General features: G+C 35.2%; 2 protein-coding genes across 2 annotated transcripts in view; one reads left to right on the top strand and one right to left on the bottom strand.

The window, feature by feature from the left end:
* LOC107046689 (UNC93-like protein) overlaps positions 1 to 6,540 on the top strand; it is a 28,670-nt gene extending 22,130 nt beyond the window's left edge. The window contains exons 5-6 of the mRNA XM_015269364.1: positions 2,027 to 2,294; positions 3,644 to 6,540. Of these exons, the coding sequence (XP_015124850.1) occupies positions 2,027 to 2,294; positions 3,644 to 3,969 (594 nt within the window). The 3' untranslated portion in view covers positions 3,970 to 6,540. The remainder of the gene's footprint in view (positions 1 to 2,026; positions 2,295 to 3,643) is intronic.
* Positions 6,439 to 13,066, bottom strand: LOC107046688 (xenotropic and polytropic retrovirus receptor 1 homolog). Its single transcript, XM_015269363.2, has 10 exons — positions 12,487 to 13,066; positions 12,170 to 12,274; positions 11,479 to 11,632; positions 11,169 to 11,407; positions 10,411 to 10,672; positions 9,889 to 10,256; positions 9,078 to 9,420; positions 8,773 to 8,945; positions 8,569 to 8,702; positions 6,439 to 8,382 (listed from the first exon to the last, which is right to left on the bottom strand). Exons 2-10 carry the CDS (start codon positions 12,236 to 12,238, stop codon positions 8,121 to 8,123), a joined length of 2,004 nt encoding a protein of 667 aa, XP_015124849.1. The 5' UTR covers positions 12,239 to 12,274; positions 12,487 to 13,066; the 3' UTR covers positions 6,439 to 8,120.
* Positions 13,067 to 15,539: the final 2,473 nt, after the last annotated feature.

Here is a 15,539-nt window from a genome sequence, read left to right as displayed (position 1 = left end):
TAGGATTACGAAATATCCTCAAGTTCTCTTGAAAACAAGAGGAAACGAGTGAATCGAAAATATTAACCCTGAACTTGACTGATGAGATCTTTCGATAATATCCGGAAATCCTGATCGAGACAATTTTCATTTCGCTTATTTTTTGAATAGACACTTTATTCATGAGTTTGTCTGAGAGCTTCCGGGGGGGACCTAGCGGTGATTACCAGTGGGAAGGTCTAGTAGTCACGTGCCCACACTGATCCGCCACACAAACGTAACAGTAATGACTTGTTGCGGAGGATTGATAGAATTGAATGGTGAAAAAGAGGATGACGAGATGGCGTTCAGACCGGGGTATTCATTAATTATTTCGATGATTTCAGACCACTCCAATGAATTTATATTCCCGAAAAATAATAATCCCGACAGTAAAGTTGAAATTGCAGAGGAAAAAGCGGAAAAAATCCGTGCAACTTCAATGGAAAATGCAAAATTAATGCAGAAATCAATCCGAATAAAGAAAAATAGCTCTAATGATCCAAACAGGTGATTCCAATCGGCGAAAGTCGACTCGAAGGATTCAATCGTAAAAAAAAAACACCACTTGGTGTATTTTTTCGTCCTCGAGTCGTCCAATGTCACGTTGTCCCAAAGTCGGTCAGGAATTTCACCAACAACGCGAAATTATCGCATGATTATTCCTACCATTGACTCGTACACTCCCGTAAGCTGTTCTCTCAAATGTATTCCCAATTGGCTCTCTCGACTGTCGACGAAATGAAAAGGAATATAAAAAACTCATTACCATTTCGTTATTTTATCGCCCTCAGTTCTCTCTTTGCTTAGCCATGACGAAATTACTTCCTCGCAAATGAAGGCTCGATCGTTATTGACCAAAAATTCCGAAAATAATTCCCTTGCAGAGGTAACGAAAATAGAGCCCTTCATTTCATCGATCAAATATTTACTCAATGATCGCCGACGTGAAAACTGGATGACAGAGCTATATGTTCACCTATGTCAATGTTTACTCGGTCTACTCTCGCCCATTTAATTTGTGACATGAATATTTCAAAGAATCAGGCGGAACCCGTGGAAAATCTCTGATGAATAGAAACCTTTCCACTTATTTTTAGAATATTTTCATTTAAAATATTTCTCTGAAATTATTGTAGTCATGTTTCTCGTATCTTCCACGATATTTCAAATTAATGATTCAGCTAACGTCTTGACGCCATTAATTTTCAATTAATGTTTAATTAATCCGGAATTTCAAATTGCCCTCATTTCAAAATCATTTCCCAGTTGAAATAAATAGGTTTTCGTTACTAAATTCTAGAGATTTTTCATCGGAAATTCATTAAACAGTTTATTTTATGTACAGAAAAAAAATACGCAAAATTACTGTACAATCTAGGCAATTGTATTTTGGGACTTTTTATTTGAAATTTGGGAAGAGATGTATCAAACATTAAATTTGTTGTAGATGAATGGGCTGTCGGTTAAAAAATACAAGAAAGACGGATAAACTGTCCCAATTCCATTATGAAATAAATTCTTCCAGTCAATTTGCGGGTCAGAAATCAGCAAAAAAACAAAAAATTCCAACTTAAAAAAAAATTCCCATTTTTTCAATTTTGTCAACATTTCGTGTGCAATACGCACGCTTCGGGGCAGTTATTCGTCTGTAGAAAAAAAATTTCTAAATATAGGGTGAACAGGCTAGTTGAATACAGCCGAAACCCCTTATTTCTGGACGACTGGACCATTTTTTTCATTTATTAAATGCCGATTCAATCGAAAAAATTAATTAATTAATTGATCACTTGATTACATACGAGTAATATTATTAAAAGGTGAAATAATCAGTAGAATAATCATTACAGTGTCCATTTCACTTATGGAATATTCAATGCAAGTTGAAATCGTCCAGAAACTAAACCCCGTCGTTGTGAAGTCTAAGAAAAAAAATTGTACCATTTCCACCGATTTTTCATCATTTTCATTTCGTAAAATATTTAAAATTATTTTCATTCTCTTTCAGGCCTACATATCGTGTGCCCTAGGTGTTCAAAAAGTCGGCTACGTCATGATCTGCTTCGGAGTTGTGAATGCGGGCTGTTCACTTCTCTTCGGATCAGTCATGAAGTTCGTGGGAAGACAGCCACTGATGGCCCTCGGGGCAGTGGTACACGCAGCCCTCATCGGTGTTCTCCTAGTCTGGAGGCCTCATCCTGAGAACTCCTACGTCTTCTACACTGTGTCAGGCCTCTGGGGCGTGGGTGACGCCGTGTGGCAGACTCAAGTCAACGGTGAGTATAAAAATTCAGGAGAAAAAAAATCCCAAACGTCAGAGCGACGAATTTGCATGAAATTACGATCACGGTACCCATCACAGGAATTAAAATCCCAAGTTCGATAACCGGTCGCAAAGTTATCTCGATCCATCAGTCTCGATGTGACAGACGCAGGTGTCACTATTGACAATTCCCATTTCCTCATTCTCCACCTACAAATCGGAGTAAAAAATTGTTTACCGAGGATTGTCCTTCGTATAGCGTTTTGAAATGGAAATGGATCATTAACCAATCCGTGGAACGATTACATGACGATGTAACGTATGACAAAATCAACGCGGAATAATAAATTTGGGTATTGTATAATAAATTCAGGGGCTCCGCGGGGTCACACCGGTTATTATACGACCCGTTGTGAATGATTGATTCTTCGGAGACAAGGATTTTTGACACGTGACATTTCCACTGAAATTTATGAAAATGTCTTTATTGAAAGAATACGATTTGATGAAAAATCCGGGGAAACTGTAAATTTGAATTGAACCATTCAAGATTATTATTTCAAGGAGTTGCAAAATTTCCTTCTTATTTCGAAAAAAGAATGGGAAATTTCTAATTTTTGACAAGTGACATTTGAAAAAATCGGGTAAATTACGAAATTTCAGTTCGATTTTCATTTGATGCTGGTTAAAGTCATTTCAATTTTTAATTAATCTTGAAATTTGACGAGCCTTTCCCCTCATAAATCGGATTTAATGTCATTCTTTGCAGAGTTCCAATTTTTTCTAAAACTCTTGTTTCAGAAAAAGAAAATGAGAAATTTCTGACACTTCTCATTTTGAATACATTTAATAATTTGGTTCAATAAATTATTTTGTAGTGCCGCGATGATTTTTTCATGTTATTCAGACCTGTACCCCATCAAGCAATTTCTTCTACTGTAAACTGAAGAAATTTCGTCATTAAAAAATCCCTGTTTGATGGAAAAAATGAAAAAATCTCCCTGAAAATGATTGAAAATGATAAAACCTCCGGTGAATTTTCAGTCAATTCAAAATTCACCTAAATTTCGAATTCTCCGTCTTATTTCCGTCTGAAACTGTTTGATTTCATTTCACTCATCTCCTAATCTTGAAATTTCATGCCCCTTTCCCCATAAATCAGATGTAATATCACCCTCTACACAATTTCAACTATTTCTAAATCTTTAGTTTAAAAAAACAAACAAGAAATTTATCATTTTTTCATCTTAAATACATTAATTTAGTTTAATAAATTATTTTGTTATTCTCGCAGTGATTTCTCCACATTCTCCAAACCAAAAACTCATCAAACAATTTTCAAAACCCCCCGATTATCCCCAGGTCTCTACGGTACGCTCTTCAGACGCAACAAGGAGGCTGCCTTCTCCAACTATCGTCTCTGGGAAAGCGCTGGTTTCGTTATAGCATATGCCTACAGCACACACTTATGCGCAAGAATGAAGCTTTACGTCATGTTAACAGTATTAATAGTTGGTACAATGGGTTACATAATCGTGGAGATACTCCACAGGCGAAAGCAGAAGAGATTGAAGGCACTTGCTGAGGATCCAAAGGCAGCAGCAGCCGCTGCTGAGGCAAATATGCCCGAGGAAACTGACGATGAGAAAGACGACATAGACGACGACATTATCATAACACATCTCTGAATTATTCAATCGAGTGGATTTAATGAAAAAAAAACGCTATTATCACAGTCTAACGAGGTTTGTCCTCAATTTTATTTATCAACGGCCTCTAGGTTTACCTCACTACGACGTCTCTCAAGCCAACGCTCGTCGGCCCGCACACAAAATAATAAATACAATAAAACATTAACGATCATGCGTTGCCACGTGCTGGACGACGATCGATTATTTATGAGGACGAGAGAATTATGCTTGAGAGCCGTTTGTGTTTCATCGTAGACACGATGACAGGAGAGATTGAGGGGTGAACGAGGCAGAAATAAAAATGTTTTGTACATTATTAAAAAAAAAAAAGAACTAATGAAATTTCCGGATTGAAAAGGGAAATTTGAATCTGAATAATCAGGGGATATTGATGGATTTGATCGTGAAATATCGTCAACTATATTTTTAACTAATGAAATTCAACAACGGAAACAACAAAGCAGTATTTTATAACGAAACAATTGTTCTATTTTATTTTGAACGATTGATGCGATACAGTTGCCTGAGGGAATTCAGTTTCCGTCCCACGTGGTGCATTAGCTCAAAACGAGTATCCTCCAATGTAGGATTAGTTGTAGATAAAGTGGTAGGTGTTGTTAAACTGGAGATTTATGAGTTTGAATTTCGCATTGATATTTTTTATTGAAATCAATCTGTCTTTTTTTTCTCCTCGGCTCAGGTACTACATATTCTTCTGCAATGTACCTCGCATGTGTGATTGACACATGAACGCGGTTTCTTATTTTGTGTTGATCAATCAATCAGATTTCTTCTGATTGAATTGAACAATCTATTCGAAGAATATGAACGCTAATGCGGAAGAGTATTTAAGATACATTTCAGTGTATAATGAACCGGTGACCTTGGCAGGACCGGTATGTCGATAGAAAATTCATTGGCCTCGTGGATAATACCACGTGTCCTCGATCATCAGTGGTTGAGATTATTTTTTCTTCGTGAAGAATTAATAATCGTGGTGAATTCCTTGCGCTTCATCGAAGTGTCGCAATTATTTTGTGAATGGTGATTCAAAGCACGTGAATCTCAAACGTTTCGATTCGAGCCGAGGAAAAAGACGGAATAAGCGTACTTATTAATTCTAGGAGTAAGGGGAGACCGCACTGAAATTTCAAAATCGCGGGGGCCTTGGAAAATGAGAAACAACTGGGTTTTCATTATTTTTCCTTGATGGAATTTTCGAATTTACTCGTGACGCAATTCTCAATCGATTGACGTTAATCTAGATTTACATGCATGCATAAATATAACTAAATGAGGCTTTTCGAAAATATTTTTTTGGGGGTTTGGAGTTGTTTTTCGAAATTACTAGAAGTGAAAAATTTGAAAAATTGTTCGTATTGAAGAACTTATTATTTTTTTCATCGTATTCTGAATAAATGACTCGCAAAATCTAAAAAATTTCTGCTTTGAAGATTTATTGTGTAGTTGAATACCACTAATTGTCAAATTTTCTCACCTCAGCCAATTTAGAAAAAAAATTCCAAAAGCTAAAAAATTATAAATTTTCAAAAAATCTCATTCAGCTCATTAATATTATTATATATTATTATTATGCATGGATAATCCAAAATTTATCAAATGGGTTGAGAATAGCGTGATGAGGACACTTGAAAATTTTACTCCTCTAGAGCCACTTTCTGATCAATAAATAAAGCAAAACGCAATGTTTTATGATTTTTTCCATGAAAACCACTAGCAAACTCATCAGTACGATAGATGAGGCACCGATTTCGGAATTTCCGTGCGGTCTCCCCTTAAAAAAATTACTATAAGCGTGATTGAAACATAAAACGGCCGTGGAACAACTATCAAACACAATTAGCAATTAGTACGGAGTGAAATCCTATAACTCGGAGGAAGTAGACAAGTAGTTGAATGATTGTAATAAGTCCATACATTAATGAAATAAAATACATTTACATATCTCGAATGGATATCATCCAATAATATTAAGGATTTTATTCACACGATTCTCGGGACCATTACGTCTGTTGTTAATTGATTAAGAATTATATATTCCTCGCAATAATGATTGTTAGCTACTAGACCTAGGGTTGTTTAAATTTGTTTACAATGAAAATGAGAATTAGGGTGAAATGAATCGATTGAATTTACGTGTATTGTTGAAGTCGTACGAGTGTCGATGAAAGATACTCACACGATTGAATGATGAAAAAAGGTATCAGTGTTATTCCTCATTGTTTAGATTGTCCTTGGGGCTTACTACCGAGGGCTGAGATTGTTGGCGTGTGTTAATAATTATCATTCGAACACTATAAATATATTTTCATCCGGTTGACGCTCGACATTTATCGAGCTCTTGGATTTTATTGTACAGTATCATTGTAGTTTGTAAGCGTAAATAATTAACAATACTATTTTTCTCGCTCCTCTTTCGATTACTTTAATTAATACAGTGTAAAATTTAATGCCATTATGTTATATAGTGATTGTAATTGTTTAAGGATATTTTAAATTAGTTTTTAGACGATTATCATTTTATTAAATGAAAAACAATTGAGATAATTACTTTGTTTATTCATTTTATTTTACATATTTTTTGGTCGTTATTCACCTAGCTCAGAGGGACAGTGAATTTTGTTAGTTAACATGACGAAAATCAGGGGAAAACGTAATAATCATCATCATATGGCTTTAGTTTAAAGTTTATTACTCTATGTTTCTTTACGTAACACTTCAAGCATACATGATGCTCATTAGACACCAGGTGACAGACAACTAGAAAGAAATGAGACACTGAGAATGCAACATTGGCCTCATACACTGTTTGTCATTCTATTTTTATCAACTTACGAAAGCTTATTTCTCAAAAGGTGAAGGCACTCAAGTCTGGAAAAAACACTTCTTACAATTATTTTGAAATTATTTTGCTCTTTATGTCATCAACAATTTATACATGTGCATATATCATAATCACAGCAGCACGTATATTTTTTTTAATTCATTATTTTTACAAAAATATATAGCTTGGTATGGAAATCGTTGCGTTCCACGAACGATTCATTTGAATATTCTCGTTTTATTATTGGTTGTTTCTCCATGATTTCACCGTTGGTCTAAGTACTATTTACATTCTATACATCATCAATTAGTCATTTTATTCTAGAAGCACAAATTATGGGTTTCACGGTGAATCTCGTTATTATCAGGATGAGAATAATCACGGTATTTATTAATTTTCTTACTGATTAAATAATCGTGATTTTTTAATTCTAATTCCTTTGGAACTGCCGTTTGGCAAAAATATATAATATGAATCAAAAATATCACATTTGTTTCAATTCGTTTCTCGCAGTGATCCCCCTAAAATAAATCGAACATGATCAATTTATTTTCATCCGAAATTGCATGATGAAAATAAACTCGCATCAGCTAGTCTACAAAATAATAATGCACGTGAAATACAATCATTTAAGACTGGATTGAGCTTTTTGGATGAGTACGAGTGCCTTATAGTAACAATTGTACTTTAATAAACCTCTACAAAAAGAAAAAAAACGTATCGTAAGTACCAATTATTCTTTAAGGAACGTTTGAGTATAAAATACTGATAATTGAGTGAGAGATAAATCGCCAGCAGGATTTTAACAACAAATATCCCATTATAATGGAAGCACAGTGTGCATTCACAAACGTTTAGCACTAGTACCTTAAATTCCTCCAATTGCGCATAACTTTGAACAGTCTAATCGAATTTAATATATCAAAAATAAGTAAGAAAAGCAAGTTGACATTCGAGTCCATGAATAATTGAATTTCCAATTAAAGTTGCTTATATTCGTTTGCTCTAATAAATATCAAAACGTTAAAATGTTTGTTGTCAACATTTTAAGAATCATGACAGCAAAAAAAAATCAAACATGACATTTGGAATTGGACATAATCATGGCCCATCCACAATTATTTACAAATTTAATTTCTCAATGATTCCCAAGCTATCTACATTTTTAAAATTTTATATTTTCCTTAGTGCAACTCCTCCACATAATTACCTAATAAAAACGCGGACGAGCCCAAATAAAATTAAAATGATCTAGATATTACCCCCTCGAAGTATACAATTTCATCCTAAATATGAGCGTATCTCAGCTGGCATTGGACACATCCATATCGATTGTCTCCTCCTTGAGTAGTGCACGCCTATCTTCCTTAGCATTAGATGCTTTCTTCCCACCAGGTTTGCGTTTCCCCCTGTTGACCACTCCATTATCATCATCCATCATCCTCAATATTTGTGTTTGGTCTGAGCTTTCAATTGGGGCTATTGATATGTCTCTCACAGCTCTGAATTTGCCGCAGTTATTCAAGTGCTCGTTCTCAAGTCGAAAGAAATTCCAGACGAATCTCCTAAAATGATTAAAAACAATCAACCATTAACAATAATCTCCAAGAAAACATGCCAAACCCTGTAAAATATCACTATTTTACTAAGAACCAAATGGCATCTTGAGCAATAATAATCCTATGCATTCAAAACTCATAATCATCCCAGAAAATGGGCGTTAACGACCGAATTATTGATCATAAATTCACCTGAAGACTTCCAATGGCGCCACAATTGAGGTCATCAGGTCCCCACCGACATACCCATAATCCACGAGAACAAAACTTGCTATCCAAATGAATCTCAGCAAGAAATCCTCAATAATGGCAAAGTAGTAAAATCCCTGTGCAAAAAAAAAACCATAAAGAACCCTATGGCATTTATTAATTACCAATAAACACGAGACCACTTACAGCGGATGAATACACGACTTCTTCGCGCAGAAATTTATTTTCACCTGCATTACTGTCCAATAAACCCCAATCCATTTTTATATCCCAAGTGTACGAGTATATCGAATTTATCAAACAGCTCACGACCCACAGCCACAGCCAGGGGCTCTCCCAGTGGTTTTTCCTGTACTCATCTAAAATATTCAATCGCCAATTAACAATGCCATAAATTATCGTAAAACGAGCTAAGGAATTTATTCGTTAATAAAGGATAAGTGGATAAAAATCAGCGAATGCAACGATGAAGACGAGACTATTGAACTCACCGTCATGATAGAGCCTCAAGGTTGCTGTAATGACAACAAGAAAAGTTGTTGCGTATTTTCCCGCATTAACAAGATGTGGAAATGCCTCCTTTGAGTCACGATAACGTCTGACACACTGTGCAAATCTTATCCATGCGGGTATGCAATTGACTATTGGCCGGACTATCAGTGAGCCAGATCCACACTGGCTTGTCTCCCCGGCATTCAGCCAGTCTCCAGTTGTCAGGTAGAAACATATTAAAAAGTGGAAATCCATCAGAGGGGTCACGAGACTGTTCAGCTGATCTGCCAGCCAAAAGTCCGCGAAGTTTACGTAGGCAAATGGTGCTATTATCATTCTCCACTGGAATGAAAGGAAGATATTACACTGGGAACACTAGGAACTATTTTGAACTTGAAGTAGTGTGAATAAACAACAGTTGAGTCGTTGAGTGTAGCTAGGAAAACTAAAATCAAAAAGCCCAGAAAAAATTATCATTGATAATTTTTCCCATTGATTCGAACATTGATGAGTGTAAAAAATGGATCCATTCAATTCTTTCTCCAATTATTATTTTTTAACAACAGTATCTCGTTTAACTAGGTTGTGGCGACATAATAATTTTCATATTGTGCATTTTTTTTTATTTCTCGAGATTTTTTCTAGATTTCAATCTTCTTGCTAATCTCGAAAAATTTTGCACTTCTAGATTAATTATTATGAATAATAATCCACCAATCGAATGAATGAATCCCTGAATCGTTCATTCCAAGACGAAATTCCCCCAAACTTATGTGTCAATCAATTCATCTTCAACCAGAAGTGACTTACACAAATTCGCAGTAACCAAAACCTCGCCTCATGCCGGAATATCTTGAACGGATTAAAGAGAAATGCCAGCATGATGCACACAAGCACTAGTGGATTGGTATAAGGTGGTACACCGAGGCTCGCGCTGTACAGGAAACTGAGTAAACTCAGTGTCCAAACAACTCCAAGGACAGCTGCGAGCTCCATGAGATGCTGCTCCGACAAGTGATTACGTGGATCCAATTCAAATATCAATACATGATTAACTCCGGATGATCTCCAGCCATAAACATTGACCCCGATGAGAAATAAAAATTCGACGAGTAGCAGAGGTCCCCGGTAGAGTCGAAATGCCACTTTGAGATTGTCCCCATTTTCGTGGAAAATTGCTAAAAAAACAGGTAGAGATCATGAGCCAACTGCGAGTGCTATCTCCAAAACAACATCATAAAGAAGAGAATAATCGATGACGTAAATGTTCAAACACTGCAATTATGCAGCTTTGCACTGTTCAAATAAGGGGAGAATGCAAACATTATTCACCAGAAAGCACAACAGCAACAAATAGAACAATGAAACTCCCGGAGAATAATCCCACTTTGAATGTAGTCCAAGGGCTCTGATGTTCCCCCAGTGGAGGCACACGAAGTCTCTTCATCGCTCTCTGTCGATCTCCACTCTCCAATTCGTTGGTAACTGTTGCTTCTGTCTCCTGAATCAGTCGGTCGATGTCTTTTGAAGTACAGAAATGAGACGTTTCCACACACTCCATTCGCCATTTTGAGCCACTGTCGACGTTCAGTAGCTACATAATGCAAACAAAAATACCTCAGTAACAGGAAAATTGAGGCCTAGCATTCAGATCTGGGGAGATGAGTAAGAGAATGATTTTTACGTTGCTGAGATTCTTTTGGTTGAAGGTCTGAGGGGGAGGACAGGCCTCTGTTTGGGGTCAAGGATCAGGATTATCTCTTCTGATGACTGAAAACCTTTTCGCATTTTTTTCAGGATTTTTCGAAAGTCAGTGTAGTTCAAATTTTGATAATTCTAAAGAAAAATCAGAGAATTTTTCAGTTGAAGAATTTAAAAAGTGGAAAGGCTTCTGCTTGGTCAGAGGGATCAGGATCGTCTCTTCCAATATCTTGTCCTGTTTTTTTTAGGATTGTTTGAAAGCCAATGAATTTCAAATTTTGATAATTCTGAAGTAAAATCAAGGATTTTGTCAGTTGAATGACTGAGGGAGAGGAGAAGCTTCTCCTTTATCCCAGGGATCAGGATCATCTGTTCTGATGACTAAATACCTTGTCATGTTTTTTTAGGATTTTTCGAAAGCCAGTGTAGTTCAAATTTTGATAATTCTGGAGCAAAATCAGGGAGAGGTAGTACTCCGAAAAACCTAGCTTCAGTTCACGTATTTTTCTCGCTGAGAGATGTGGCTTGGCTGTCCCTTTGTGCCTTCCACTCCCTTCCTGGAGATCGAGGGCTGTTTTCAGTTCAGTCTGGAGGGCAGCATACTTCCTCGTTGCTTCAGCTAGTTTTTCTGTTGAAACACAAGATTTAGGGATGTTAGGATGAATCATCTGCTGGTAGTAAACGTGATTCAACACTCACCTGAATAAAATGTGTTAATCTTTTTGAGTTCACGATCACAGAACGTGAAGAACACTTCATCAAATGATGCAAAGTGCCTTGAGATCATTTCTGGCTCGACACTCTCTGCAGAGGGTGCCTCCTCCACAGCTGTGTAGAGCATTGCCTTCATCTCCTAGTAAAAAAATAATAAAACGAATGAGACAAATATATTTGCATTTCGAGGATAGTGTGACGAGTTATTTTTATTTGGATTTTCATTTTGAATTCATTGAGAAGATATGAATTTTCTCGCAATTTTGAAATATTACATTAAAATTGTATTAATTTATTTACGAGACAATTTTATACTTCGAAAACAATTTGAAATGTAACGTTATTACGAAATTCTCAGTTTTTTGTAAAAAATATTGATAATTTTCGTAATTTTTCATTCATCCACGTGGAAAAATAAGCATGGATTTGCAATTTTCTAGAAAACCAGAAAATATCATCCATCTAGACTATTTTTTCAATGGAATATTCAATTCCATAAAAAAAAGTCGCATCATGTCATGAAATTACAGAGAAATTTCATATATCCTGAACAATTTGACATGAACACTCAGTGTTCCATCTGAATATAACAAATATTAAAGAAAATGATAAAACGAATGAGACGAAATGTTTGCATTCCCAGTAATTGAGTGTGACGAGAGTTATTTTTGTTTACCTCGTAACTTATGTACTGCTTTCGCCATTCTGGCGTTATGTGGGCTGACAAGTGTTCAGCGAACTTCATTATGCCTTAATAAACCCCAGTGAGTCTCTCAGATATCTGAAGAATCGTGAAAAGTCATCAGAAAATATTCACAACGATAAAACAACGCGAAAGGTGTTAAAAATGATTTCTGAACGATGGAAATGGCCTTGCGTATTATCAACAGTATAATTTTACGACAGAAAATCATAAACACGTGGATTAATATTTTATGGAGACAAAGGAAGAGCTAAATGGAATTTTAAAAAATGGATTGAAATATCACTTACTGTTCAAAACTCCAGAGAGAACCTCGGAGTATCCAGTAGACATTTATATCTCCTCGACTCTCTTTGTCGGCAGTGGAACTCAAATATTCATGATTTTACGAATAAATATTGATAATGATTCGCAAACTATGATCAACAGCTCCACATAAATTATGTACACTGGCCCACTACTTCGAAGAATGATAAAAAAAGGGAACACCCGAGTGCCAGCACAATGTTATCACCAATCTCCACCAATTACTAGTATGGAATCACAAGACTCCACCACGAGTCTTCAATCTTTATCAATCCAATGATATGTCATTTCTCATTAGGCAATTTGATGGAAGCGAACACACAACACATATGATACATTTCACTTTTTTATTCAACAGAGTGGAGTACAATCCACTCTAACCTCGAGTTTTTTACAAGTACTGAACATTCACAACATTTACTCTAGAATAGACAGTACGAATGGAAGATGTGATTTTTCACGTTGTTGAATGATTTATGATATTATTCTCTCGGTTTGAATGTTTATAAACAACAAAAAAAGTCAGTTATTCTCATTCTGACGAAGGGACTGATAATTCCAACCGTGAACATGATAATTCGACACTAGAGGCGCTCTGGAGCGCCTCTAGTGTTGAATTGTTTACGACAATTACAAAAACAATTTCACAAACTCTCAGGAGATTCTCCCGTTTTTTAAATCATGAGCAATACAACAATGATGATTATAAACTAAGAAAAGACGTTAGGTGATAAAGATCCTGGCTTGTAATGTGTTAATTTCCTGATTAACACACGCAGGGGTATGCGGGGCAAAATGGACAATTCAGAATTTTTTTTAAATATTCGTAACTCAGGAATGAATTGCTTAATTGAGCACAGGTTGGGCTCATTACAGAGAGAAAGAAGTATGATCTCAAAGGAAAAAAAATTAAATTTCACCAACAATTGAACGAGGTTTCACCATTTGGAAAAAAAATTTGAAAGTGTTCATTTTGATCCTCATCCCTTACGAATAAGTTAGATATAAAAACCTAGCCAATTTTTGAGAAAATTCTATTGAAAACCTATTGAAACCCACAACGAAGATAATGAAAGTAACTGAAATTTGTCGCTAGAGGCTCTCCAAGCGTAAGACATGTTAAATTAAAAATACTTCAAAAAAATTGCAGAATCAACTGCTCTAAGTCTTTCTTTCTCTTTTTCATTCTAATTATTCTTAAATGTTCATCAATCAATGATGATTCATGCGTATATGGATGAATAAAATATAAATAAAACATGTAGAATATTCTATTCATGGCTGAATATAAAACCGAAAGAAACTACGTTCAGATAACGGCATATTCACAAAACTTCTTATGTTTTTTAATGAAGGGTCTTTTCAAATTCTTGCACTCTACGGAATAATCTTATGACGTCACAAAAAAATCAGTGCAATAAAACTATGCACATCAATATCAATAGAATGCATGAAAAGAGTGCGCGTAAAATGAATACATTCTATGCATGAATCAATTGACACAATTGAAATGCAACATGTATAAAATGTATACGTGGAACAAATGCACTCGATGTGTACATATGCACAGATAAAATATACCGAAAACATGTAACATCTCGTATTTGCGTCGACATATAAAATTGACTTGAACAATTGAGTTGAGAGAGTAAAGAACAGAAAAGTACCGAGCAAAACAGCTTTCTCATTCGGACGAGTGGATTACATCTCATTTTCTGTCAGGCCAATAATTAAAATTGTTTATGATAATCTGATCGGCTCTTTGGTATGGAGATACCCTTCCCCAACTGTCGTTGACATTTTCGCGTGGATCACCTCCATGGGGTTGAAACTGGCCAAAATAGTCGTTACGAGGGATATTCATTGCAGGATTTTGAGCTTGATGATCCCTAATGATGACAACATGACCGGCTCTTTTGGAATATTATTATTATTTTTCTTTATAAAACAATCTCTAGTTCTGCTTCAATGTTTATTATTCCAATAACATGGAGTTTAGGAGTTTACCTAGGTGGAAGCAAAGAAAAACATATTGTATATTTGATTTTTTTTATTGAAAAGAACTAATAAAACCTTCAGTTTTTGCAAGTAATGAACATTTCCCAGTCTTTACAGTACATCGAATACTTTGCTCCAATTATCACCGCATGAGCATCACAGGTGCGTTATAGACATACCCATTTGTACTTTATGATCTATTATATCTGTCTTATGTGATTACGAATTACTACTTAGTGATCTATTTTATAGACATATTTGTCCAACTTAAATATAATAAAGTTATGATTTTTCGGTAACTTTAGTATTACAATGATTGAAATCCACAACCAAGATTATGAAAGTAATTACCATTTATGATTAGAGGTTCTCCAAGCCGCAAAAGTGTAAAATTCAAAATATTTTTACAAAAATAATTGCGGAATCAGCTGCTTCAAGTATTTCTTTCTCTTTTTCATTCTAATTATCTCCAAATTTTCATCAATCAATGATGATTCATGTGTATATGGCTGAGTAAATTCGTGCCTCAATATAAAACTGACAGAAACGATGTTCATATAGTAACATGTTCACAAAACTACTGTCTTTACAGTGCATTGAATACTTTGCTCAAATTATCACCGCATGAGCATCACAGGTGCGTTATAGACATACCCATTTGTACTTTATGATCTATTACATCTGTCTTATGTGATTACGAATTACTACTTAGTGATCTATTTTATAGACATATTTGTCCAACTTAAATATAATAAAGTTATGATTTTTCGGTAACTTTAGTATTACAATGATTGAAATCCACAACCAAGATTATGAAAGTAATTACCATTTATGATTAGAGGTTCTCCAAGCCGCAAAAGTGTAAAATTCAAAATATTTTTACAAAAATAATTGCGGAATCAGCTGCTTCAAGTATTTCTTTCTCTTTTTCATTCTAATTATCTCCAAATTTTCATCAATCATTGATGATTCATGTGTATATGGCTGAGTAAACTATAAACAAAATATAAATGAAACATTTACAATATCCGATTCATGC

The sequence above is a fragment of the Diachasma alloeum genome, unplaced genomic scaffold (assembly GCF_001412515.2).
Source record: "Diachasma alloeum isolate Michigan unplaced genomic scaffold, Dall2.0 Dall_scaffold_01728, whole genome shotgun sequence".
NCBI lineage: Eukaryota > Metazoa > Arthropoda > Insecta > Hymenoptera > Braconidae > Diachasma > Diachasma alloeum.
Note: the sequence above shows the minus strand (reverse complement) of the source record. Positions and strands in the feature narration are given on the sequence as shown.